General features: G+C 38.2%; 1 protein-coding gene across 4 annotated transcripts in view; it reads left to right on the top strand.

Annotated features, from left to right (window-relative positions):
• The window catches only part of CTNNA2 (catenin alpha 2), a 1,425,261-nt gene that overhangs the window by 1,311,834 nt on the left and 88,083 nt on the right, over positions 1–25,344 (top strand). For all 4 annotated transcript variants that reach the window (XM_060187717.1, XM_060187715.1, XM_007531774.3 and 1 more), the window contains one exon: positions 17,855–18,006. In XM_060187717.1, coding sequence (XP_060043700.1) covers positions 17,855–18,006 — 152 coding nt within the window. The remainder of the gene's footprint in view (positions 1–17,854; positions 18,007–25,344) is intronic.

Genomic DNA, 25,344 nt, shown 5'->3' with positions numbered 1-25,344 from the left:
TTTCTAGTGTCTATCAGAATAAAATTTAAAAGGAAGGATATAGACCTCCAATTCTGTATGACTCTTGGGATTTGTGAAGGTCCTGTGGCTTTCTGGTCATTTAAAGGACCATGGCAGTAGGGTTGCAGCTGGGCCTGCTCCCCAACCTTGTCTTATAGGGCAGCTTTGGGGTCCTCTGATGCTGGCTGCCTGTATTTGTTATTCCGGCACCCCTGATGTGGTAAGCAGTTCCCTTTCAGATCTCTGCCACACAAGGTGTTTGATCAAAAAGGGGAAGAATATTTCAAGTGCCATTCATTTGTATCGGAAAAAGGGGAAGTCTTACTGGTAGTCGGCTGATCTGAGTTAAGGATGGATTTAAGAGCCAGGAAAGAACTGTTTAATCACTGCAATCCCTTCAAATAACCTCTCTACATGGTGTGACTTTCTAAAATTTCCTTTATTTATTTATTTATTTATTTTTTATTATATTATTCATTTAAGAAAGGATTAATTAACAAAACCATAGGGTAGGAGGGGTACAACTCCACACAATTCCCACCACCCAAGCTCCATATCCAACCACCTCCCCTGATAGCTTTCCCATTCTCTATCCCTCTGAGAGCATGGACCCAGGGTCATTGTGGGTTGCAGAAGGTAGAAGGTCTGGCTTCTGTAATTGCTTCCCCGCCAAACATGGGCGTTGATTGGTCGGTCCATACTCCCAGTCTGCCTCTCTCTTTCCCTAGTAGGGTGGGTCTCTGGGGAAGCTGAGCTCCAGGACACATTGGTGGGGTCTTCAATCCAGGGAAGCTTGGCCAGCATCCTGATGGCATCTGGAACCTGGTGACTGAAAAGAGAGTTAACATACGAAGCCAAACAAATTGTTGAGCAATCATGGACCCAAAGCTTGGGATAGTGGAGAGGAAGTGTTAGGGAGGTACTCACTGCAAACTCTAGTGTACTTCTGCTTTCAGGTATATATTTTGCAGTAGTTTATGGATACGTGTGAACACATGCTCTCTCTCACAGAAACTGGTGTATATCTAGGTTTTGGGACTTTACTAGAAAGTGAACCACCTGAGATAAAATTAGAGTATACTATGAAAGGAAAGGTCTCACCCGAGTAATGAAGCTGAAGGGTTTTCATTTCACACGTGAAGTCTCTGGACACAGTCTGAAGTGAAGCATGTTGAGGTGGCAATTTTTGCGTTGGTTAGGTTGTGATCAGTGGATGCAATATTATTTGATATGGATTGGGAGAGGCATATGGGAAAGTGGGCCCTATCCAAGGGTTCCAGGACGGGGGGAAGTAGGGGCTCTATAGTGAAGATGTGAGGTTCCTGCTGTCTTAGGGTTCAAAAAGACAATCGATAGTTAATGTTATCATCACATTATTTGGTAATTGGGTTAACTTTGAAAAGTCCTTTTGTTATGGTTTGCTGTACAGTCCCCAGTATCTTGTTTATAGCTGTGCTATTGGTTGCTTCTGATCTACTTGGTCTAGGCTTTTGAGAGACTCCGCATATCAAATTCACAGCCTATATATTAAAAAGATTCAGTTTGTGTTTTGAAAAACTTTGAGAGATACAATTGATTTCCCCCTCATATTAATTAACTAGTGATTTATATGTCTACATTTTGCTAGGAGTGTACATAAACACCATTCCCACCACCAAAAGACTGTGACCCATCCCTCCCACCCACTCCACCCCCCACTGGCCCAGGAAGCTGCATATCTACCCCTCACCACAGGGTTTTTACTTTGGTGCCCTACTTAAAATTTGGTCAGGTCCTGCTTTTAGTTTCCCTTTCAGATCTTCTTAGTCAACTTCTGTTGATGAGTGGGATCATCCCATACTGATCTTTATCTTTCTGACTTAGCTCACTTAACATAATTCCTTCTAGCTGTGTCCAAGATGGGTCAGAGAAGGTGGGTTCATTGTTCTTGATAGTTGCATAGTATTCCATTGTGTATATATACCACAGCTTTCTCAGCCACTCATCTGTTGCTGGGCACCTAGGTTGCTTCAGGTATGATGTTGGCTGTAGGTTTGCTATATATAGACTCCACTATCTTGAGGAATTTCCCATCTATTCCCATTTTTTGTAGAGTTTTTGAAGGTGGGTTCATTGTTCTTGATAGCTGCATAGTATTCCATTGTGTATATATACCACAGCTTTCTCAGCCACTCATCTGTTGTTGGGCACCTGGGTTGCTTCCAGGTATGTATGATGTTGGCTGGTTTGCTATATATAGACTCCACTATCTTGAGGAATTTCCCATCTATTCCCATTTTTGTAGAGTTTTGAGCATGAATGGGTGTTGGATTTTGTCAAAGGCTTTCTCTGCATCTACTGAGATTATCATATGGTTTTTGGCTTTGCTTTTATTGATGTGGTGAATGACATTGATTGACTTATGGATGTTGAACCAGCCTTGCATTCCTGGGATGAGTCATGATGAGCAATCTTTTTGATATATTGCTGTATCTGGTTGGCCAAGATCTTGTTTAATATTTTGGCATCTATGTTCCTCAGAGATATTGGTCTGTAGTTATCCTTTTTTGTTCTGTCCCTATCAGCTTTTGGTATCAGGGAGATGTTGGCTTCATAGAGTGGAAGGGAGTATTCCTGTGTCTTCAATCTTATGGAAAAGCTTAACAAGTATGTGTACTAACTGTTTCCTGAAAGTTTTGTAGAATTCATTTGTGAAGCCATCTGGTCCAGGACTTTTGTTGTTGGGGAGATTCTTAATAACGGTTTCAATTTCTTTGTCTGTGATTGGTGCATTTAGATTTTGTAGTTCTTATTGGTTCAGTTTTGGAAGGGCATATGCTTCTAGGAATTGTTCCATTTCTTCCAGATTCTCTAGCTTGGTTTTGTATAGTTCTTTATAGAAGTTTCACAGGATTCTCTGGATTTTTGTGGTGTCACTTGTGATATCTCCTCCGTCATTTACAATTCTATTAATTTGACTCCTCTCTTTTTTGTTTGGTGAGTCTGGCTAGGGGTTTGTCAATTTTGTTTAATCTTTCAAAGAACCAACATTTGGCTTCATTGATCTTTTGTATGGTTCTTTTATTTTCGATGTTGTTTATTTCTGCTCTAACTTTAGTGATGTCTGTCCTTCTGGATGCTTTAAGGTTCCTTTGTTCCTCTTCCTCTAAGTCCTTGAGGTGTGCAGTAAGGTCATTCATTTGAGCTTCTCTTGGTGTTTAATATGTGATTGTATGGCTATAAGTTTCCCTCTCAGTACTGCTTTAGCTGTGTCCCAAATATTTTGATAGATTGTGTCTTCATTTTCATTTGTTTCCAGGAACATTTGAATTTCCTGCTTGAGTGAGTCTCTGACCCAGTGGTTCTTATGGAGTATGTTGTTTAGTTTCCAAATTCTGTGACTTTTAGTAATTGTCTGTTTGTTGTTAAATGTTAGTTTTACTCCACTGTGGTTGAGAAGATTCTTGGGATGATTTCAATGCTCTTAAATTTATTGAAGCTGTCATTGGGGCCTAACATGTGGTCTATCCTTGAGTATGTGTTATGTGGATTTGAAAAGAAGGTGTATTCCAGTTTTTTGGGGTGAAGGACTCTGAAAATGTCCAAGAGGTCTATTCTGTCAATCTCTTCATTCAATTCTCTTGTATCTTTATTGGTTTTCTGCTTTGTTGATCTGTCTAAGTGTGAGAGTGGGGTATTGAAGTCTTCCACTATTATTGTATTACTATTGATGTATTTTTGAAATTCTTTCATTAGGTGCTTAATGTATTTAGATGGTCCCTCGTTGGGTGCAAAGATGTTAATAATTGTTAAGTCTTCTTGGCTGATTGATCCTTTAATCTTTATGTAATGTCCTTGCCTATCTTTTATTACTTTATTTAATTTAAAATCTATCGTGTCTGAGATGAGAATGGCTGTTCCAGCCCTTTTTTTTTTTGTGATCCTTTAGCCTGTATGATACTTTTCCATCCTTTCCCTATATGTCTGTGTTTATCTTGTTGTGACAGATGGGATTCTTGCAAGCAGCATATGGTTGGGTTATGTTTTCTGATCCATCCCCCCACCCTGTGCCTTTTAATGGGTGAGGTTAAGCCATTGACATTTATTGATATTATGGATTTAATGTATTGTAGTGCCATTGTTCAAAAAAAAATTGTTTGCTCTGATATATTGCAAGTATTATAGTGATGTTCTTGTTTATAAGAGGTCTTTTAGAACCTTTTTCAGGGCTGGCTTGGTGATGGTTGCCTCCTTTAACTATTGTTTGTCTAAAAAGGTTTTGATCCCTCCATCTAGTTTGAATGAAAGTCTAGCAGGATATATTATCCTTGGTTGAAACCCTTTTTCATTCAGGGCTCGATAGATATCTTGCCATTCACTTCTGGCTTTTAGAGTTTGAGTGGAGAAGTCTGCAGATAATCTTAAGGGTTTTCCCTTGTATGTGAGTTTTTGTTTCTCTCTTGCAGCCTTTAGGATCCTTTCTTGATCCTTACTTCTTCTCATTGTCACTATGATGTGTCTTGGTGTCTTCAGGTCTGGGTTGATTCTGTTTGGTACTCTCTGTGCCTCTTGAATCTTGATGTCCTTTCTGTTATTCAGGTCTGGGAAGTTTTCTTGTATTATTTCCTCTAGAATGTTTGCTTCCCTTCCTCTCCTTCTTCCTCTGGCAGGCCAATTATACAAATGTTACTTCTTTTGAGATCATCCCATATGTCTCTGTTGTTGTTTTCAGTGTCTCTCAATCTCTTTTTAAGCTCTTTCACCTCTTTCTTCATTTTCTCTAACTCATCCTCTGTCTGACTAATTCTGTTTTTTTGCTTCTGTTATTCTGCTTTCCCTTGCCTCAGCTTCTTTCTTCATTACAGCTATTTCAGCTTTCAGTTCTATAATTGCCTCAAGATAATCAGTATTTTCCGTGGTGGGTCTCAACTGTTGTTTCCCTAATACTGCCATTCCTTTCCTCCAGTGTTGCTTTCATTTCTGTGATTAATAAGTTTATTATTGCTTGCATACTTTCCTTATCTATGGTTACTTATGGCTGATTTGTAGTTTCTTCTTGGCTCTTGTCTTCATTCATTGGAGTAGCAATTTTATTTGTTTTTGTTCTACCCATTTTTTTGATTTATGTGTTTCTTTTTTTTTTATATGCTCTGTTGTTCCTCAATTGTTTTGTCTTGAGTACAAGCAACACTGTACTAAATAACTTTATGACAATTGCACTCACCAACCTGAGGAATTATGGTAGCAACTGAAGCAAGTATTGAAGCAGTTTAATCGTTACTAGTTAGCCAAACAATTTCTCCAGTCCGTGAAAGAATAGTAACCAAATCCCAGTGAATAAGAAAGAGAAAGGAAAGAAGGGATAGCAAGAATAGACAATTATGCAAATCTATGACCCACTGTATATTCTAGGGGTAACAAGAGGGGAAAGGGAACTAGAGAAGAGATACACACATAGAGAGTCCACTGTGAGTCAGATTTCTTCCCCAAAATAATATACAAATTCAGAAAGGCAAAGAAGAAGGAAGGATGAAGTGTATGACAAAAAAAAAAAAAGAAAAAGAAAGAAGAGACAAGAGAGAGAAAAGGGAAAAGATAAGAAAAAGAGCTGTAATTAAAGAGCAGTGAAAGGAAAGGTTTTTTTATTACTTTATTTTTAATTTAATTTAATTTAATTTTTTTCATTAGCTAGGAGGGGGAGGGAGGGTAGAGGAGGTAGGATTAAGGAGACAAGTTCCTCCCACAATAGATAAGATGCCCACTACCCTAGCACTGAAATATATGGTAAGAGTTAATCCTGATCAACCTAAAGGGGGGAAGATATATGCCTTTATATAATATTAATTGTAAAATAGAGCAGGGTAAAAAAATAAAATAAATACCCTGTCCCAGATTACCTCAAACCTTATGATCAGAGGCAGCTCATTGTTAAGCATGAGAAAAAAAAAAAAAAACCTCAGGACTAGACAAGGATAGCTGAAATAGACAGTTATGCAAATCTAGGGGTGGCTAAAGGAGAAGGGAAGTTGAGCAGAGACACTCGCAGTGAGAGTCCACACTGAGTCAGTATTCTTCCCCAAAATAATTCCCAAATGTGTATCAGTGAATTCAAAAAAGCACAGTGTTTGGTGGTGTGGGGGCTGGGGCTGGGGCTTTGTAAGCTGTAGGATTAAGGAAGAAAGGATGATAAGAATGAGAAAAAGAAAAAAAAGAGAGAGAGAGAAAAAAAGAAAAAGAACAGTCATAAAAGAGCATTGAGAGGAATGGGTTTTTATTTATTTATTTATTTTTAATTATTTAATTAGCTATGCGGGGGTGAGGTGGGGGGGTTGGATACTTAGAAAGAAAAAAGGCCAGAGCTTTTAGAAGGGTATAGACATAGAATTGTTGTTTTCTCCGGGCTATGTTGTTTTCGCCGGGCTGGCTTCACGGGTGGGTAACAGATGACCAGGGACTCATGGTTGAGCTGTAGGCAGTATCACTTTATTCATGCAGGATGCAGCACAATCTAAGATGAGCTAAGCTAAACTCAAGTACTCTAAAACTCACAATGCTGTCTTTATATATACTTGCCAAGTAGGGTGGAAACACGATGTGACATAGAGAGGGTGGAGAGAAAAGTGACTGGTGAAAATCAGAGTGTGACAAGGAGGGGGCAGAGCAGGCGAGAATCCTGAACCACCAATGCCCTGGAGTGCTTTATGTAAATGTAAAAGTGATTTATGTAAATAGATCAAAGCTTTGAATGGGATTAAATCTATCCCTATACAGGCATATGGTTAAGCAGAAGCCAGGGGGAGCTGGCATACTATCCAACATCTCTCCCTTTCTTTTTAACTATTTGCCATAGTATCAGAATTGTGGGGTGAACAGAAACCTATATTGTACAGGCATTTTCAAAAGAACTGGCATAAGACATGGAAAACAAAATAGGCGAGCAGCAATAATCAGTGTGATGCCAAGGGGAACGTTTCTTGCCTCAAAGGGCAAAGCCTAGCAGGCGAAAGGGCATTTCTTGCCTCTGGGAGTGCTTCATGCCTCTGGGGGCATCTCTTGCCTCTTGGGGCACTTCATGCCTCTGTGGGCATAACCTAATAAGGAGGGGGAGTTTTCTGCCTCTGGGGAAGAGCCTGCAGGCGAGGGGACATGGTCTATAAAGTTTCAAGGCAATTGGCTGAAGTTAGTCTTTGAGAAACACAGCAGTGTGTACCAGTAAGTCCGATGGAGGTGTCAGTCCAAAGAAGCTGACCACAGAAGAAAATGCCAAGGGATGAAACGCTGCATGTCTGTCTCGATGGGGAATGTCGGCCACCAGAATTCTGCTTTTCTGTAGAGAGTGAGCTTTGGAGTCTGTGAATCTGTTTCTTCAGGTCGTGCCAGTTCACCTCACTGGTTTCCGGGGGTGTGTTGTAGTCAGTCCATTTTGTGGGTGATGTCAGAGAACAGGATCCAAATGGATTTCCAGGAATTCCATTTGAGTAGATGCTTTTTCATGTGAAGACTTTGACAGCTGAAATTCACTTACTTGTCAAACAAAACTTGTAGCAGATTAGAAGTTTACTATAATTGATAACTCCATTATAATTGGAAGTCCTTTCTAGTATGATTTTAAGGTTGTTTAAACAGTTTAAACTCAATAAAATGAGGAAAGGTAAACAGAAGAACCACGGTTAAAAGCCTCAGGCATGAGAATAATTAACATAATCATTGCACTATCTGCCCCACCCATAACTCAGACAGTTTTCAGGATTAAACGTTTCAGATTCATGTCAAGACATAAAAGAGAAATCAAAGGAGGGAAAAAACAATTTTTTGGATTGTTTCTGGATGTCTCTAGAAATCATGGCTGTGTCCAGCATTTTTTTTAAGTCAATGTCAAACAAAAATTCAGTCAGTCAAATCATTCTCTTATGAAACGCAACTTGAACCAGATTATCAAGATATCACCATGTAGGATTAAGAGTCCCCGGAGGGCGTCCTAGTCCAAAAAGCTCCTTGAAATTCCATTTAGGGTGCTTCTGACTGTTCCTGCTGGATTGCTTCAGGCACCCATTTTTAAACGTGTCTTCCCATCGAAGAAAGAATCCAATCAGGAGAGTAGAACTAACCACGTGTCTCCATACTTGGGAACTGCCAGGGTACTGGAGAATGCTCCTCAAACTAGAGTAGTCCTTCTCCATGGGAAACATTCGAGAAGAAGTCCAGAAAGACCCAGGGGAAATCCCCATGCATATCCCAAGGTTTACGATCACGGTCATAAAGAACCAAACTGTGGCCCGGAGCAAAATGTAGTCCTTTTCCTCAGGAAACATGGGAGAGGGAATCAAGAAAGTCCAAGGAGAAATCTCCGTGCATCTCCCAAGCTCTATGATCCCGGTCATAAGAAACCAAAGTTCCGGTCAGCGAACCGAAGTGTGGCCCAGAGTAAAATGTTCCAGAGACAGAGAAACTGTCTCATAATGAAACAGTAGAGGCTTTGGCAAACCTCTTCATAAGTAGAAGAGAAGACCATAGTGCACAGGTAGGCAAAGTCTTCACTTATCTGGGAGTTGTGCAGGTCCAGTCCCACGTTGTAGCGCCATATGTTGTTTTCTCCGGGCTATGTTGTTTTCATAGACTGACCCTGAGTAGTTCATAGACTTTACACACTGTTGCCCTGGGCATTAGATAAAAGAAAAGGGGGAGATGCTGGGAAATTGTGCCAATGCAGTCACATCTGCCATGTTGTCCCCTCAGGCTACTGCTAGTTCCCGCAAGAGTTGGGACATTCTCGGACTGCCTGTTCAGCCATGTTGTTCCCTCAGGACATTGTCTATATCCCCGCGATATCTGGAGTGCTCTGGTTACTCCTCCCCCCTCCCATTCTCACGAGAGTTATCATCCTATCCTGGAGTGTTATGGTTACTCCTCCCCCTTCCCATTCTTGCGAAAGCTACTCCTATAAAAACCCTTAGTTTTCCGCACCTCATTCTCTTGCCGGTGCTCCACTCTGGTGTTCAGACACAGGAAAGGTTACTGCGTGAGGTGGCCATTTTCTCTACCTCCACTTGGCCCAACCTGCTTCTCTAACACCCAACTCTGAGGTGCCAGCACGAATAAAGATTTGTGTTTCCTCTTCGCTCCGGACCCTCTCTCTCTCTTCTCTGCGGCCCACGCACTACAACATCTGGCTCTACAACAAGAATGAATGATACTCCCTGCTGGGACAGGAATTTGGTAAAGAAAGAAACTCCTAGCAGGGCAGCCTGCTAGCAGCTGGTCCCCAGGGACTGTTGGGGGGGGAAGGGGGAGGAGTTATGCTTAAAAATTAAAAGGAAAAAAAATTTCCCCTTTTTTTCTACTCTATTTTTTAACCCAAATTAAGTTATAGTCACCTCCTTGGTGTCACTGCTAGGACCCCTTATTGACTGGCCTACTAAAGGCAGAAAATCCCACCGTTTCCAGGAGATGTGGTCAGAGCTCAAGCCACTAGCAGCTTCTCAGTCCTCCATCTTCCAGGAACCCCCCCTAAACTTTCTTTCTTTTTTTTTTTAAATATTTATTTTATTTATTTATTCCCTTTTTGTTGCCCTTGTTGTTTTATTGTTGTAGTTATTATTGTTGTTGTCGTTGTTGGATACGATAGAGAGAAATGGAGAGAGGAGGGGAAGACAGAGAGGAGAGAAAGATAGACACCTGCAGACCTGCTTCACTGCCTGTGAAGGGACTCCCCTGCAGGTGGGGAGCCGGGGTTCGAACCGGGATCCTTATGCCAGTCCTTGTGCTTTGCGCCACCTGCGCTTAACCTGCTGCGCTACAGCCCGACTCCTCTAAACTTTATTTCTTAGCACCAACATGTTTCTTCCTCGCCAGTTAAGTATGTTCTCTACTTCAACCTCATTCCTCTGTTGTTCCTTGTTACATGCCACTCATGTTAACCCCCTACCCTTTATTGTATTGCCAACTTTGTATGTTCTCAAAAATGATTTTGTGGAGGAAATGTTGACTTAGTGTTTCTTTGATTACAGGAGGACAATTCTACATTTCCTCTAAGCTGAGTGTCTGATCAAATAGTCTCTCTCTCTCTCTCTCACTCACTCTCCATATATATATTTTAGACATTAGGGGACTTTTGTGCATTGTATTCTTTATTTTTATTTAATTTTAATTAGTGACTTAATAATGGCCTACATGGCTGGATGTAGAAGTTATGGGATATATATTCAATGGAATACTACTCTGCAATCAAAAAGGTTGATACTGTCTTTCAGAGCATTTTAACTTTAGGACAAAATGGTATGTGTTGCTTTCTAATTAAAATTTAACCCCTATAATCTGAAAACACCTCTTTATTTCCCTCAACTTTGGTTAGAATTCAAGTTATAAATTTTTTATTAATGAGAAGCATAGCTGACAGAGTATAATGCTTTATTGGAAGCCCATATGCCTTTATACATCAACAATCAACATTAGAACAGTAATGAATTCTTAGAAACAAGGTTATTATGTTTCAATCCTTTAAACATCCCTGATGGAAATTTTCACTTTATTTTTCAAGTTTGGTTCCTGTAAACAATGCAAGATAAATAGGACATCAATTTTTATATTCATTCCTGATGATCCAGAATTCAGTGTGCCTTCCTTTCCTCTTGTAAACCATTTGTGATTATTTTTGAAATGCTTATTTTCAAGTATAAGAGAACTTTCTAGGCAAGCATTTTCTTTCCCTGGGGAAAAGAATTTGTGTCTAGACAGGAGCAGATGGATGTACATGAATTCTGCTGGGATAGTTACCGTGAATGGAATTCAGATAATTTTTTCCCCTTCTCCTAGACAATTCTTTTTCATCTCCCATCAAACAATTCAGCTCATGGGTTATGTATGGCCTTCTGGAACTTGAATTTGATTTTGACGTTTAAAATGTGCATGATAATTTTCCAAACATGACTTTATGAAAATGGCAGCCTTTAGGAACCCCCACATTGGGAACAGATGACTTATTCTGATGAAAGGAAGTCCAAGAATACACACAACACAGAAAAATTTGGACTAGCCAGAATGAGGTAGGTAGACTTTTAAAGTGGTAGAAATGTTGACAAACTTTAAGGAGCAGATTAAGAGGGGCTGCTTTCACTCTTGCTTCGACTTCCAATTCTCAATATCTTCTAACTTGATTAATATTTGTGAATAGAAGGCACAGGGAAATTGAATATACTCTTGTTCTAGTTATATTTAAGCCTAGAGAAAGAACTAGAATGGTTTCTACTTTGCTTCTATCTCATTTCAAATTAAAACATATGAGGATATTTTATTCAAGATTCAAATCTAATCAACGGACTAAGGTATAATTATGTAAGTTTGAAATAGAAGGGGAATAGTCTAATAATACAGATATATAGAAAGATTTTGGGAGAGCTGGGCAGCTTTTTGAGATTGTGGTAGTCCATACTATTACTGCTTTATGGTATTGGCAAGGTCCTGGGAAGGCATGCAATATGACTTTTGATAATTTTGCTGATGGAAATGACCATTGATGGTGGAAAGAGGGATCCATTAGAAGTACCATCATATTTGTGTGGGAATGTAAGGATTCCCTGAGTAGGTCTCCAGATGATGGGGTGGCATGATACTCTCCAAAAATTCCATTATTAAGTGAGACAGTTTTTTGCCCTTATTAAACTTTTGTAGTCCTTTCTGATGAACTTAGACTTTCTCCTAGTTGTTTAAGCCTTGAGTGTCATTTGTTGTTCCCAAACAGAATTATTTTTATATTACTGGATATATACAGTTGTAGGGAGTTTAGATACTATATATAGACTCTATATTTTGGGAGTTATTAGAGCAGTGTATAACTGGCCATAGAGTTTTTAGGGAGTAGCTTGGGAAGAGTGGAGTTAGTTGGCCATTTATATCCACTCCCTCCAGTTAACCTTGGATTTGCTTTTATAGCTGTCAGCATTCCTATTTGCATCTTTTGCATAACTTCTCATTCATTTTCCTGACTCACCTTCTGCTCTGAAATTTCACCTTTGAAGTCTCTCAGGACGATTTAATCTAGATCTTCCTCACCTTTAGTTTAGGATCTCAATCAGTGCTAGAAGAAATGTCCTTGGTATATATATACTTAACTTTGATTTCATTAGTCCTAGTATGTCATTATTTAGTAGTCTAGTGTGCAAAATGCTTATGAAATATAGCTAGATATTTAAAAGTGCATTCCCAACTTTGATCACCCTTTCAGGACATAAGTTAAGAGCAATACAGTACTTCTATAAATAGTGGGAAAGTGGTGTCTGGAAGTGGTATAATTCAGGAAGTAGAAAGAAACTTCTATTTATACAATCCTATATCAGAAATTCTGTTAATGTATAATGTGTGAATCACAATGGGAGTGATCTGTCTTGTTCTAATTAGTGGGAAGCAGAAACAACATCATATTTGAAGTTCTTTGAGATTTTTTTCTAACACAGAATTACATTTGTGGTATCTAACTTCTCAGACACTGAAAAAGTACTAGAAGAAGTCCTAGATAAATTAATATATTTTATCCTAATTGATCACAGTTCTATAATTGTTTGACTTTTTACCCTGTCATTTAAAAAAAAAAGGAATTATAGGCAGTTGTCAGATTTTAAAGAGCATTGATAAAATTCCTCTACATTATAAGGCCTATTATATATAGTTTTAGGGGGGGTGCAGTATATATGAAGGAATCTTGAACAGCTCAACATCGGGCATAAAAAGTTTAGGTAGTTTATTTCAGGATTGGGTTATGTTCTTGTATTAAAAAGAATAGACAAGACAAAGACAAAGCAAGAAAGAGAAATAACATTGCTACATTAAAGTTAAAGCAGGAAAGAAATACATAACATGGAAATGAAAAGCTATGTTAATTAAAGTTTAGTAGCAAATGACTAAGTTCTTAATAAAGAAGTATTCAAGCTGGGGGTTTGTATCTACATGCGAACACCCATGTCTAGTGGAGAAACAATTAAAGAAGCCAGAACACCCACTTTCTACTCCCCATAAAGAATTTTGGTCAATACTCCTAGATAGACAAAGAATATAGAAGGTTCCAATGGAGGGATGGGATACAGAACTCTAGTCATAGGAATTGTATGAAATTGTACCCCTCTTATCCCACAATCTTGCCAATCATTATTAAATCACTAATTTAAAAAAGAAACATTTATTAAGCTTAGGAGAAGCCATGGAGAAAGAATGGAGAAAGGCCTTATAGTCATAAAAATAGATGACTCCTCATCTGCAGGGGAGAAGCTTCACAAGTCATTGTCTATCTCTTATTCTCTATCTCCCCACTTCCTCTAGATGTTTCTCTGTCTCAATCTAATAAATAAAATATTTAAAAAGATGAAAAAATAAAAGATTAAAAAATATTTAAAAAGTGGCACATCTGGTTGAGCACACGTTACAGTGCACAAGGACCCATGTTTAAGCCCTCAGTAAGTAAGGACTATTCCTCCCTCCCTCATAATTTCACACTTCAAAGCTGATAGTATTTTCTGTCTAGTTACTTCATAAAAGTGCCTAATTTCTGCCTCTTTAATCATGCCACATCAAGAGTTCTGTTGATCATATCTATTCTCCACCTCCTTAACATCTCTGGAGAGGTTATGCATTCCATTCTGGAGTGAATTGAGAATGCTTTTCTCCAAACTTTAGAATTCAAAGTAGCACTGCAGATGTGTGTGTGTGTGTGTGTGTGTGTGTGTGTGTGTGTGTGTGTGTTGTGTGATGGAACTTCTATGCAAACAGACTCTTTAGATTTTAGTTTTCTGCTCTCCCTTTCAGACCTCAAATTAGACCTAGAGGTAGAATGTCACCTCTTTTAATTTCCTCCTCCCCATTATCATCTACAAGATGAATTTGCACAAAGTAAAAAACAAACAAACAGAATAGCACTGCTACCTCTCTGAGACTCCACTAAAAGTCTCTATTTAATCAGAGATGTGTGCACAGGAGCCAGGCAGAGTGTGTGCACTGCTGGTCCAGCTTTGTAACTGGTAGGTTAAAGTCAGATTCTAGGCTTTTGATGAGACTCACTATTGGAGGGACTTGTTCTTGTCATATTATTGGCCAAGTTAATTTTATTATGATCTGGGCCATCTGCAGTAACTTTTTTTCAAGGGCTTATTCAATAAGAAATTCAGTCTGAAGGTTAATATGTTTATTTACTTTTAAATACTTGAATTTTGGAAAACTACAAATTACAAAAGGAACAGGGAATAATTTAATTAACATCTTATTTGCTTTTGATGTAGTTCTACTATTAACATTAGTCAATATATTAGTATTATCCACACAAAATAACCTTTAATTCAATTTACCTAAACCTGTTCTTTCCTTCTAAGTGATTTTTATTAGTAATTTAATAATGATTAGCAAGATTGTAGGGTAAAGGGGTACAATTCCATATCCAATTCCAGAGTTATATATCCCATCTCATCCATGGGAAGTTCCCTATTCTTTATCCCACTGGGAATATAGACCAAAGTTATGAAGTTCAGAAGGTGGAAGGTCTGGCTTCTGTAATTGCCTCTCTGTTGAGCATGGTTGTTGGCAGCCTAATCCATACCTCTGACCTAAAAAAAAAGTACTGGGCTAAAAGTATTGTCTGGGAAGATAGTGCCAGAGTTACAGATAGGACCAGAAAGCTTGATCAGGGCAGAGAGTATCTCCCAAATATGGGAAGAGTATATAAATACCATTAACTATAAACCCCATCTATCTGACCCAGGGCCCATGTCTATTCATATTTAGCACAGGAGCCTCTGTATCCTCTGTATCCCTTTTGGTCTGAACTCACATTCCATATAACCATTCTACTTAAGGAGTTATAGATTATTTAGAACATGTGTAATAAAAAGTGCACATGCTGAAGTTCTGCACAGTAATATTTTAGCTATTCTTGTAAAATTTATTCATTTATGCGTGAGACTATACAGAGAACACTGGAACTGACAGAGGAGATGTCAAGCTCGAGACTGCAGGCTTAAAAACCCAGTGCTCTATCCACTGTGCCACCTCCCAGGCCTTTTTGCCTGTAAAACAGGCAAATGTCTCACAAATGTCATTTCTTTGCAGCTTATTTTTTTCAAGTCACTACTTTGACCTCAGGACTTACTCATTTTAGTATATTGGCTATATCATGGTGAAACTTTGTCTTACTTAGAGATACTGCATTGAACCTGAAGTGGTCCAGAATGTTTTCCTGTGAGTTGGAGACTGAATGAAGAGCAGAGCTGAAATGAGTAGGATGAATAATTCCCTTGAAGGAGTTATTGCTGTTGTCCAGTATTACACACGACTCCTCCTTATTGACTGTCAAAATATGAAACCTAATAAAGAAGTTGAAATTTGGTTATGCCTTAGTCATTTATTGGACTAGAAAGCATTATTTTACTATATTTCATTTAAAAATGTGTGTGTGTGTGTGTGTGTGTGTGTGTGTGTGTGTGTGTGTGTGTGTGTGTGTGTGGAAAGAGAGAGAGAGAGACAGAGAGAGAGATATATCAGAATATTAGACTGCCATTTATGGCATTGCATGTCTTCTTATTCCTTGTTTTTGTGTGGTACCAGGATAGAACTCAGAGCCTTCTGCTTATAAGACATGCAGTGTGTGTTGAAAGGGACACACCCATCTTCATGTATGTAAAAAAGGGTTAGGGAGTCGGGCGGTAGTGGGGGGTTAAGTGCATGTGGCGCAAAACACAAGGGCCAGCATAAGGATCTGGGTTTGAGCCCCTGGCTCCCCACCTGCAGGGGAGTCGCTTCACAGGTGGTGAAGCAGGTCTGCAGGAGTCTAGCTTTCTCTCCCCCTCTCTGTCTTCCCCTCCTCTCTCCATTTCTCTCTGTCCTATCCAACAACGACAACATCAATAACAACAATAATAACTACAACAATAAAACAACAAGGGCAACAAAAGGGAATAAATAAATATTTAAATTATAAAAAATGGTTGTTGTCAACATGTTCATTAAATTAGATATTATTAGGCTCTAATTTATTAGACCATCCCAAATAGGTGAACACCTCTCTTTCTATCTATCTACCTATCTATCTATCTATCTATCTATCATCTATCTTTCTATCTATCTTTCTCTCTCAACTTCTCTCCCTATCTCTCCTCTTTACCAAGCACTGCTGAGCTCTGGCTTATGGTGGGAACAGCGGATTGAACCTGGAACTTTGGAGCACTGGTCTCTTGGGATAACTATTATGTTCATTATCCTCCCTAATTTCTTGAATTTGTTTTTCATTGCGGGCACCAGTAGTTCATAGTCAACAGTAAATTCAGTTGGTACATGTGCAACATTTCCCCATTTTCCACATAACACTCTAACCTGTCATCATATTCCAGAACCTGAACACTGCCCACCCCAACACTCTCACCCCGAGAGTCCTTTACTTTGGTGCAATACACCAAACCCAGACCAAGTTCTGCTTTGTGTACTTATTTTTCAGCTTCTATCTATGAACCTCTGATTTCATTTTGCAGTGAAGATGTTCCTGAGGTCAAGCACCATAACATAAGGAATTTATTTTTCTGTGAATTGACTGTTCTAATGTTCTAGGTGTTTTTTGTACTTTTTTTTCTTCTTGATTTGTAACAGTGTTTATTTTACACACCTAAAGAGGTTTTATATCTTTTTCAGCTCAGTGATACAGTGGGGATGGAATGCATGCAGCTCCATGCTAATAATATCCTGCAGCTGTAGAAATTGTTAATGGGTGGTCATAATGGCAGCCTAGACATCAAATGAAATCCAATGGCATCATTAAGAATTTCTAGTTTTAAAAAAGAAGGGCATGTGCAGTTTCATTGATGAAAGATGCTGAATCAAAATTGTTCTTGTGTACAAAAACATTAATTTCAGTTGATTATTTAGTTTAATCCCAATGCAATGTGAAGTTAAAATTATTTGGGTTTAATGCTCTGTTTTAAGAAATATGTTCATTGATTTATATTTGTAACATGTATTGAGATTAAATATTTCTGAAATGTCTTTTATATCAGAACAGTTCAGAAACCCAAATGAAAAATTCAGGTAGTACATAGAGAAAATCCTGGTAATTCACTCACAGGAGTAAATTCACCCTTTGCATGATTTGGTTTTGATAATTTTTATTGAAAGAATGGTTATTATTTTTTCTCTTAAATCCTACTTTTTCTTAATAAATGTTCAATTTTTCCTTGCAGAAATATATTTTTCTACAAATGTTTTATCTTGAATAATCTTACCCTAGAGAGTAATGTAATTTAACAGCTTCTCACACAAGGGATTAAAATGGATGTTAAAAGATCCACAGAGGATGAAAATTGGTACAGAGAGGAATCAGGCATGAACATTCAGAAATGGAAACAGATGAGCAATGACTCTGTTTAATTGTCTCTAAATAAAATGAACTTTGCTGATAGCTTTTATTTGCAGTATGAATTGTTAGGAGATAACATCTGAGAAAATTAAAATATAAAGTGTCAGGAATCACTAAGTCAGCAGTATTTTTAAGTAGTTGGTGGAAACACTCCAAAAGTTCAACTGAGCTTCCTTTTTTTTTTTTTTTAACTATTTATTTATTTATTCCCTTTTGTGCCCTTGTTAAGATAAATTATTTTTAAACCTTGGGCAGGTATGAGAACTTGCTTCCTTCCTTGCATTCCTCCCCTGTGTACAGTGGAGGGATGGCTGACTTCCCCTGCTGAGAGTTAGCTAGCAGCATGAAGACAACTAAAGGGAATTTACAGTAAACTGAATGGGTAAGCCTATTAAAGTGTTGAAAGGCCTGGATTCTGTCACATTGCCCAAAGACTATGGAAAGGGAGTTCAAGAATCAAATGATCTAATCCCTTGCTCTTCCCTCTGTTGAACCCAGTGATGCCACGCTTTGCTGAGCAAGTAGAAGTTGCCATTGAAGCCCTGAGTGCCAACGTCCCTCAACCATTTGAGGAGAATGAATTCATTGATGCCTCTCGTCTGGTGTATGATGGTGTCCGGGACATCAGGAAGGCTGTGCTGATGATCAGGGTATGTGAGGTCGGTGCAGGGTGGAGGTGATCAGGACTTCCAGGAGGAACACCAAATAATTATGTGTTGATTCTCTTGGTTTAACTTGGTATACTGGGTGATTCGTCAGTTAATCAGGTGAGAACATCATTTTGCTTACAAAGTGATATATGACTTGCAGTGAATTTTAATAGTTACTATCTTTCTTATTTATCCTGTCTACTTTATTTTTTATTTATAAAAAGGAAACATTGACAAAACCTTAGGATAAGGGCAGTACAACTCCACACAAATCCCACCATCAGAACTCCGTATCCCATAACCTCCCCTGATAGCTTTCCTATTCTTTCTCCCTCTGGGAGTATGGACCCAGGGTCACTATGGGGTGTAGAAGGTGGAAGGTCTGGCTTCTATAATTTCTTCCCTGCACTGACAGAGAGAAAGAGAGAGAGAGAGATGCAGGTGGACACTGGAGGCTTGAACCTGGGTTCTTGCATGTTGTAATGTGAGCACTTAACCAAGTGCAGCACTGCCTGACCCCTTTCATTATTTCTTCATTATCAAAGCTCTGCTTGGCTCTGGCTTATTGTGGTAGATTGAACTTGGGACCTTGGAGCCTCAAACATAAGAGTCTGTTTGCATAACCATATTGGAATGTCAAATTCTTAACTACCTTTTAGTACTTGTCTCAATATTTCCCAAATTTTCCACCTCAAAATTATTGAGCTTATCTTTTAACTTCCTATAACCATTTTTTTCCGCTTGCAATGGCATTTATTACATTATTTACTTTTATGTCTACTATCCTCTGTCGATTTATGTATTTTAAAGCAAAGGCTGTCCTGATTTTACTTTCAGTGTGGATCAGTTTCTGATATAGTTGTTAATTGTGTATGTATGTATGTATACCTGTGTGTGTACTGTGAAATGGGGAGAAAAACCAGAACTAGGAAAATAGTAAGATAATACAGAACAAATATGAGAAATATAAGAAAAGGAAAAAGATACTCATTCTGTGTCAAATTAGACCATTTTTTCCATTCCATACTAACTTGTGAAATAAGTTAACATAAGAAAACATAATGAGAATTATGTTTTCAAAGCATTTGGTGCTAAATCCCACTATAATGCTTAAGACATATTCCCTCTTTTGCCATTTTTTCTTCTTTGTTAGCCTTCATATTTTTGTGACAGCCATTCATCTGGGAGAGTGAAGATGTTTGTAGCCTTCATTCATATATTCATTCATGAGCTGTAAAAAATCATAATTTTAGATAAAACACCATATCTCTGTTACATGAAGTATTATTCCTCCTCCTTGACATTTTAAATGATTTGATCTGATGAATTTCACACCACTTAAAACTTAGGAAGAGAGAAATGAACTAAATGTACAAGTTGTTACTTCAAAAAAATCTTTCACTATTCAGTCCCCAAAAGATTTGTTCTGTATCTGAAATTAATTGCTTTTTAAAACAGTAGCATAAATATTAAGCCTACTTAAATAAAACACCCATTATATTAGGTGAGGATGAACTACAATAAGACACAGGACTATTTATTCTCCAGCTAATGTGGCCATGATCCTTTCCCTCCATAAGTGCTTATTATGTTTTGAAAAAATAAACATGTTTGCATAAAAATAGAAGGTCAGATTCTCCATCACCGTGGTCCTCAACGATCAATACATATTTACTGGTGATGTTGGCATCTAAGTTGTCCAAGTTCATTCTGAGCACCCCTCTGAAACAAAGCTTGTCTTCCTGTATACCGATTTCACTTTGTAGGATGTTCTTTATTAGAATAGCCTTTTTCCTTCTGACTGTTTTTTTTTTTCCCTGAAACTATTTATTACCACATTGGAATTCTCTCATGGTAACTAAAACAATAGATCTGAAAGATCTATATGAACTTGATTCTCATTATTTGCATTATCTGTAGTAGTTGCCTTTCATGGTCCTGAATTGGTGAATACTGAATTGTTTTTCTTTATTTTTAAATGCATTAGTGATTTACCAGAATAAAAAATAATAGAGGGGGCCTAGTGGTGCATCTGGTTGAGTGCACATGTTACAATCAGCAAGAATCCATGTTGGTGCCCCTGGACCCTACCTGCAGGGGGAAAGTTTTGCAAGTGGTAAGGCTGTGCTATAGGTGTCTCTATTTCTCTTTTCCACTCTGTATCCCCTGACTTCTTGATTTCTGGTTGTCTATATCCAAAAAAATAAAGATAATTTAAAAATAATAATAGAGGTATATTTCTACACCACTTCCACCACCAAAGTTCTTTGCTCTCCTCTTCCCCTACCCTCCCCCCACAGCTACAATAACCACACTAATTCTCACAAGGTCTTAGATACAGGCTGGTTGGTTCCTTTGTGAAAGTTTTACCACTACACCACTTTTTTAGGGAACATATAGGAACAGCTTCCTGAGAGGGTTTGATCACATTTATATCATTAGATGAATCCATAGCTTTTTTTGTGTATATATTGTTGGGTCATTAACAACTATGTTGTAACCCATGCTTAACTAGCACATCTCCCTTCTGTGTATTACATCACAACCAGCTTGCCAAAAAGAATTAATATTTTAAAAGGGTTAATATTATAAAATTGATTCATTACATATGCATACAATTTCCACCACCCTTCTCCAAGGTTTTCTCTCTCTCCTCTGTCCCCCTCCCTCCTCAAATGATTTTGCTTTGGTTAATACACTGTGTCCAGTTCATGTTTCACTGTGTGCTCCCCCTCCCTGACCCTACTTTATAAAGTCCTGCTTAAAAGTGAGATCTTTTGTCATACATCCTTCTCTTTTCAGCTTATCTCACTCATATGATGTCCTTCATTTTTATCCAAGAAGATGCAAAGGAGAAAACTTCACTGTTTTTAACAGATCATTAGTATTCTATAATGTATCTATATAAATTTTTTACATGGAAAACAAAACCCTCTTGTTTATTTGATTAAACAAAAATAATTTAGCCCTATTCTCAACTCTGACACCATCTTCCCAGACAATATTTTTGCCCAATTTGATGTTAGCTATCAAGCTCAAGAAATAACTATGAAAGTCATAGTATGATACTTAAAATAAACTTCCTAGCCTTTTCCCACCCCAAGATCTCTATTGTCATTTGCTCTATTCCTACCTTTTGGTTTCTGTTCATGAATCACTTTGTATAGCTTTATATCTTACCACCTTTCAGCCACCAAGCTGTAGATGCTATCATGATTCCATCCTTACTTCCCTGGGCAGACAACCTTACCAGTGTGTCGAGCTGCGTCGTGGAGAAGAGAGAAAGCAGATCCGGAGTGAAGAGGGAACTCAAATCTTTATTTGTGCTGGCACCTCAGAGTTGGGTGAGAGAGAAACAGCTTGGGCCACGTGGAGGTAGCAAAAATGGCCTCACACAGCAACCTTCCCTGCTTCTAATCAATGAAGTGAAAGGCTGGCAAGAGAGAGAGGGGTGGAAGAAGGAGGACATTTATGGGAATAGCTCTCGCGAGAATGGGAAGGGAGAGGAGTAACCATAGCACTCCAGGGTAGGATAATAACTCTAGTGGGAATGGGGAGGGGGAGGAGTAACCAAAGCACTCCAACTATCTCCGGGAATTGACAATGCCCTGAGGGCACAACATGGTGGAACAGGCTCTCCCAGAATGTCCCAACTCTCACAGGAACTAGCAATAGTCTGAGGGGACAACATGGCAGATGTGACTGCATCTGCACAATTTGCCAGCACCAGTATGTCTCAGAGCTTCATTTATCTATAGTCCTACTCCACTAAGGATAGATGGAGATTGGCTGGGGGTATGGATTGACCTGCCAATTCCCATAGCCAGCAGAGAAGCAGTTACAGAAGCCAGAATTCCCATCTTCTGTACCCCAAAAATAATTTTGGTCCATACTCCCAAAGGAAGAGAAATGATAGGGGAAGATGACTAAAGGACTATGAACTCCATCAGGACCCAGAGAAAGAAGAGGAATAAAGAAAGGATATTCAGAAGTAATAATAGGTGTATGTGTGGTTTATAAATGAAGAGAAGGCAGGACTATATATATATATATATATATATATATATATATATACATATATATATTATATATTTATAGAAATAATAGGAGACCCATATCTGAAACCTTGGGAGAACTGCTGTAGCTTCCAATAGAGGAAGTGGGGACACAGAATTCTGGAAATGAGAAAGGTACAGAATTATACCCCAGTTACCTTATAATTTTGTAAATCCATATTAAGCCACTAGCAAAATTAAAAAAAAAAAACCATGTCAACGCCCATGTTCAGCGGGGAAGCAATTACAGAAGCCAGACCTTCTACCTTCTGCAACCCACAATGACCCTGGGTCCATGCTCCCAGAGGGATAGAGAGTGGGAAAGCTATCGGGGGAGGGGGTGGGATATGGAGATTGGGTGGTGGGAATTGTGTGGAGTTGTACCCCTCCTACCCTATGGTTTTGTTAATAAAAAAAAAAAAAGTCAGTAAGTGGAAACATTCAAAAAAAAAAAAACCAGAAAACAATTAACTTATTAAGTTATCAGGATACAAACTTAACACAAATCTGTGGCATTTCTATATACAAATGGTGCATGAAAGGAAAGGGAATTGAATAACTTAATCCCATTGCAAAATCTTAACCTCAAAGACATATTTGGACATTTGAGTAAGTGGGCATATGGGATTTAAAGAATAGTAAATAAATGGGATTTTATCAAACTCAAAAGCTTTTGTATATTGAAAGCAAATTACCCAAGGATAACCAAGCAACTCAGTCACTGAGAATTATATTTACACATCACACAACAGATGAACGATTGATATCAAGCATGTATAAGAACTGGTACAGCTTAACAAAAAGGAAAAGAAAAAAAAGATAATAACACAATTTTTAAAAGTGGGCCAAAGAACTGAACAGGAAGTTATCCAAAGAACAGGTACACAGGGCCCATAGACATATGAAGAAATGATCCACTTGACTTATCCCTAGAAAAATGCAATTCAAAACTATTCTTAGATTCCATTTCACACCTGTGAGAATGGCCTACCTCAACAAAACAGGAAATGCCAGGTATTTGTGAAGCTGTGGAGAAAAAAAAAATTAACACTGATTGTGGGTTACAAATATTTCAACCAATAGGCATACTCACATATGAGGGATTTGCAAATTAAATAAAGACCAAGTGTACATTTTAAACACAGGGTTAAAGATGTAATATCAGAAATTAAGATAAGTGGGTGTAGAAGAAGGTAGTCATATTATGGCTTCAGGATATTTTGTAGTCAACAAAGCAATATCTTCTCAGAAATGAACATAATTAAAATATATAATAACAATAAGCTAGACTTTCATAACTAGGCCTATTTGGTTTGGTCTGATATTTTTAAGATTAAGGATTTTGTAAAGTAAGGTATTCTGAAATTTTTAAGGAAATAAATATATCAGATACTGTTTTCAGTTGTTAACTGAAGTCTGTTCATTGTATTAAATTAATTTTAGTAGGTTAGAAGGATTAAATTGTTAAGCTCAATGCTTGGCTTAAAGTGGTGTTTCAAAAATGGTTGGTTTGATTGTAAAATTGCAATGAATATACAAATATGATGAGTATTGTTGAAATTTTAGATATATATGTTGTTATAAAGTATAATAGGTATTGGCATCACTTCAATTTCATTTTTTAATATATTTGATCCTAGAGTCCTTAAGACAGGCAGTGCAAGTAACAGTTATCATTCCTAACTCATAAGTGATGAGATAAACATACAAACTCAGTGACTTTCTTTCCAGAGGAGCCCAGTTTATGAGTGGCAGAGTGAGGTTAAATGCTATCTGGTTCTCCAGAACCAAATGCAGGCTACTGGTTTAATTTTCAAACTTTTATTCATTTTGACACCTGAGTTGGTCACTTAAAATACATGCTTCTCAGTATTACCCTTCTGCTGACAGGTAGAGTTTGTCATTGGTGTGTGTGTGTGTGTGTGTGTGTGTGTGTGTGTGTGTGTGTGTCTGTGCACTTTTTAAGGTGTTGATCAAAGATATTTACTCAAGAGATCACTGACTTGTTTGGACACAGTATTAAACACCGTCATGGCACTTTTGGCTGTTGAGTGAGATTTTTTAGTGTTCCCTTCTCAGAAAGTACTGATGACAAGTGCTTCTGATCATGTCTCCTCATCCATCAACAGCATTTACCAACTTGTTGTAATTATCCACTTGCTCTAATCCCACATGTCTACACTACAGAAGAATAACAAATGATCGGAGATACTGTCTCTAATCATGGGAAAATACACTAGTCATATAAGTGAGATTTCACCCACCCCACACTTGCTTCAGTTCATCTAGTATACAGATAGGATTGTATCTTTCCACTTTCTTTTAATATGCATATGAAAGAAAACTGAACATCTGTAGATGACTGAGTGCATGTTAATAAGGTTGACAGTGAGAAAGAAAAGTAAGAGGAATATAGAAAAGCTTGGAAAATCACTAGATATGATATGATAATGGCATAAAGAACCCCATTTTATGCTTGTTTGAACAATTGCAAGGTTTTATCAATAACTGCAGCTAGAGCCAGGTAGTGGCATGCTTCCACACCCGCAAAGGGTACGCTTTCTGGACAAATAAAAATATAAAGAAAAAATATAGGGGGGTTCCCGAAGATGGCGGACTGAGAAGCTGCTAGTGGCTTGAGCTCTGACCACATCTTCTGTAAATGGTAAGATTTTGTGCCTTTAGTAGGCCAATCAATAAGGGGTCCTAGCGGTTACACCAAGGAGGTGACTATAACTTAATTTGGGTTAAAAAATAGAGTAGAAAAAAAGGGGAAAAATGTTTTTTCTTTTAAATTATTAATCCCAAAAGGCACCTCCGCCTCCTTCCCCCCATTAACCAGTCCCTGGGGACCAACTCCTAGCAGGCTCCCCTGCTGAGCTTCTTTCTTTACCAATATTCCTGTCCCACCAGGGAGTATCATTCATTCTAAGTCTATTCCCTTCTGAAACCTCTGGCCTTTTTTCTTTCTAAGTAGCCAATCCCCCCATCCCACCCCACATAGCTAATTAAATAATTAAAAATAAATAAATAAATAACTCTTTCCTTTCACCGCTCTTTTATTACTGCTCTTTTTCTTTTTTTATATATTTTATTTAAGAAAGGATTAATTAACAAAACCATAGGGTAGGAGGGGTACAATTCCACACAATTCCCACCACCAAATCTCCATTTCCCACCCCCTCCCCTGATAGCTTTCCCATTCTCTACCCTCTGGGAGCATGGACCCAGGGTCATTGTGGGTTGCAGAAGGTAGAAGGTATGGCTTCTGTAATTGCTTCCC

This window comes from Erinaceus europaeus, chromosome 3 (genome assembly GCF_950295315.1).
Source record: "Erinaceus europaeus chromosome 3, mEriEur2.1, whole genome shotgun sequence".
NCBI classification, from domain to species: Eukaryota; Metazoa; Chordata; class Mammalia; order Eulipotyphla; family Erinaceidae; genus Erinaceus; species Erinaceus europaeus.
This window is presented reverse-complemented; position numbering and strand designations above follow the sequence as displayed.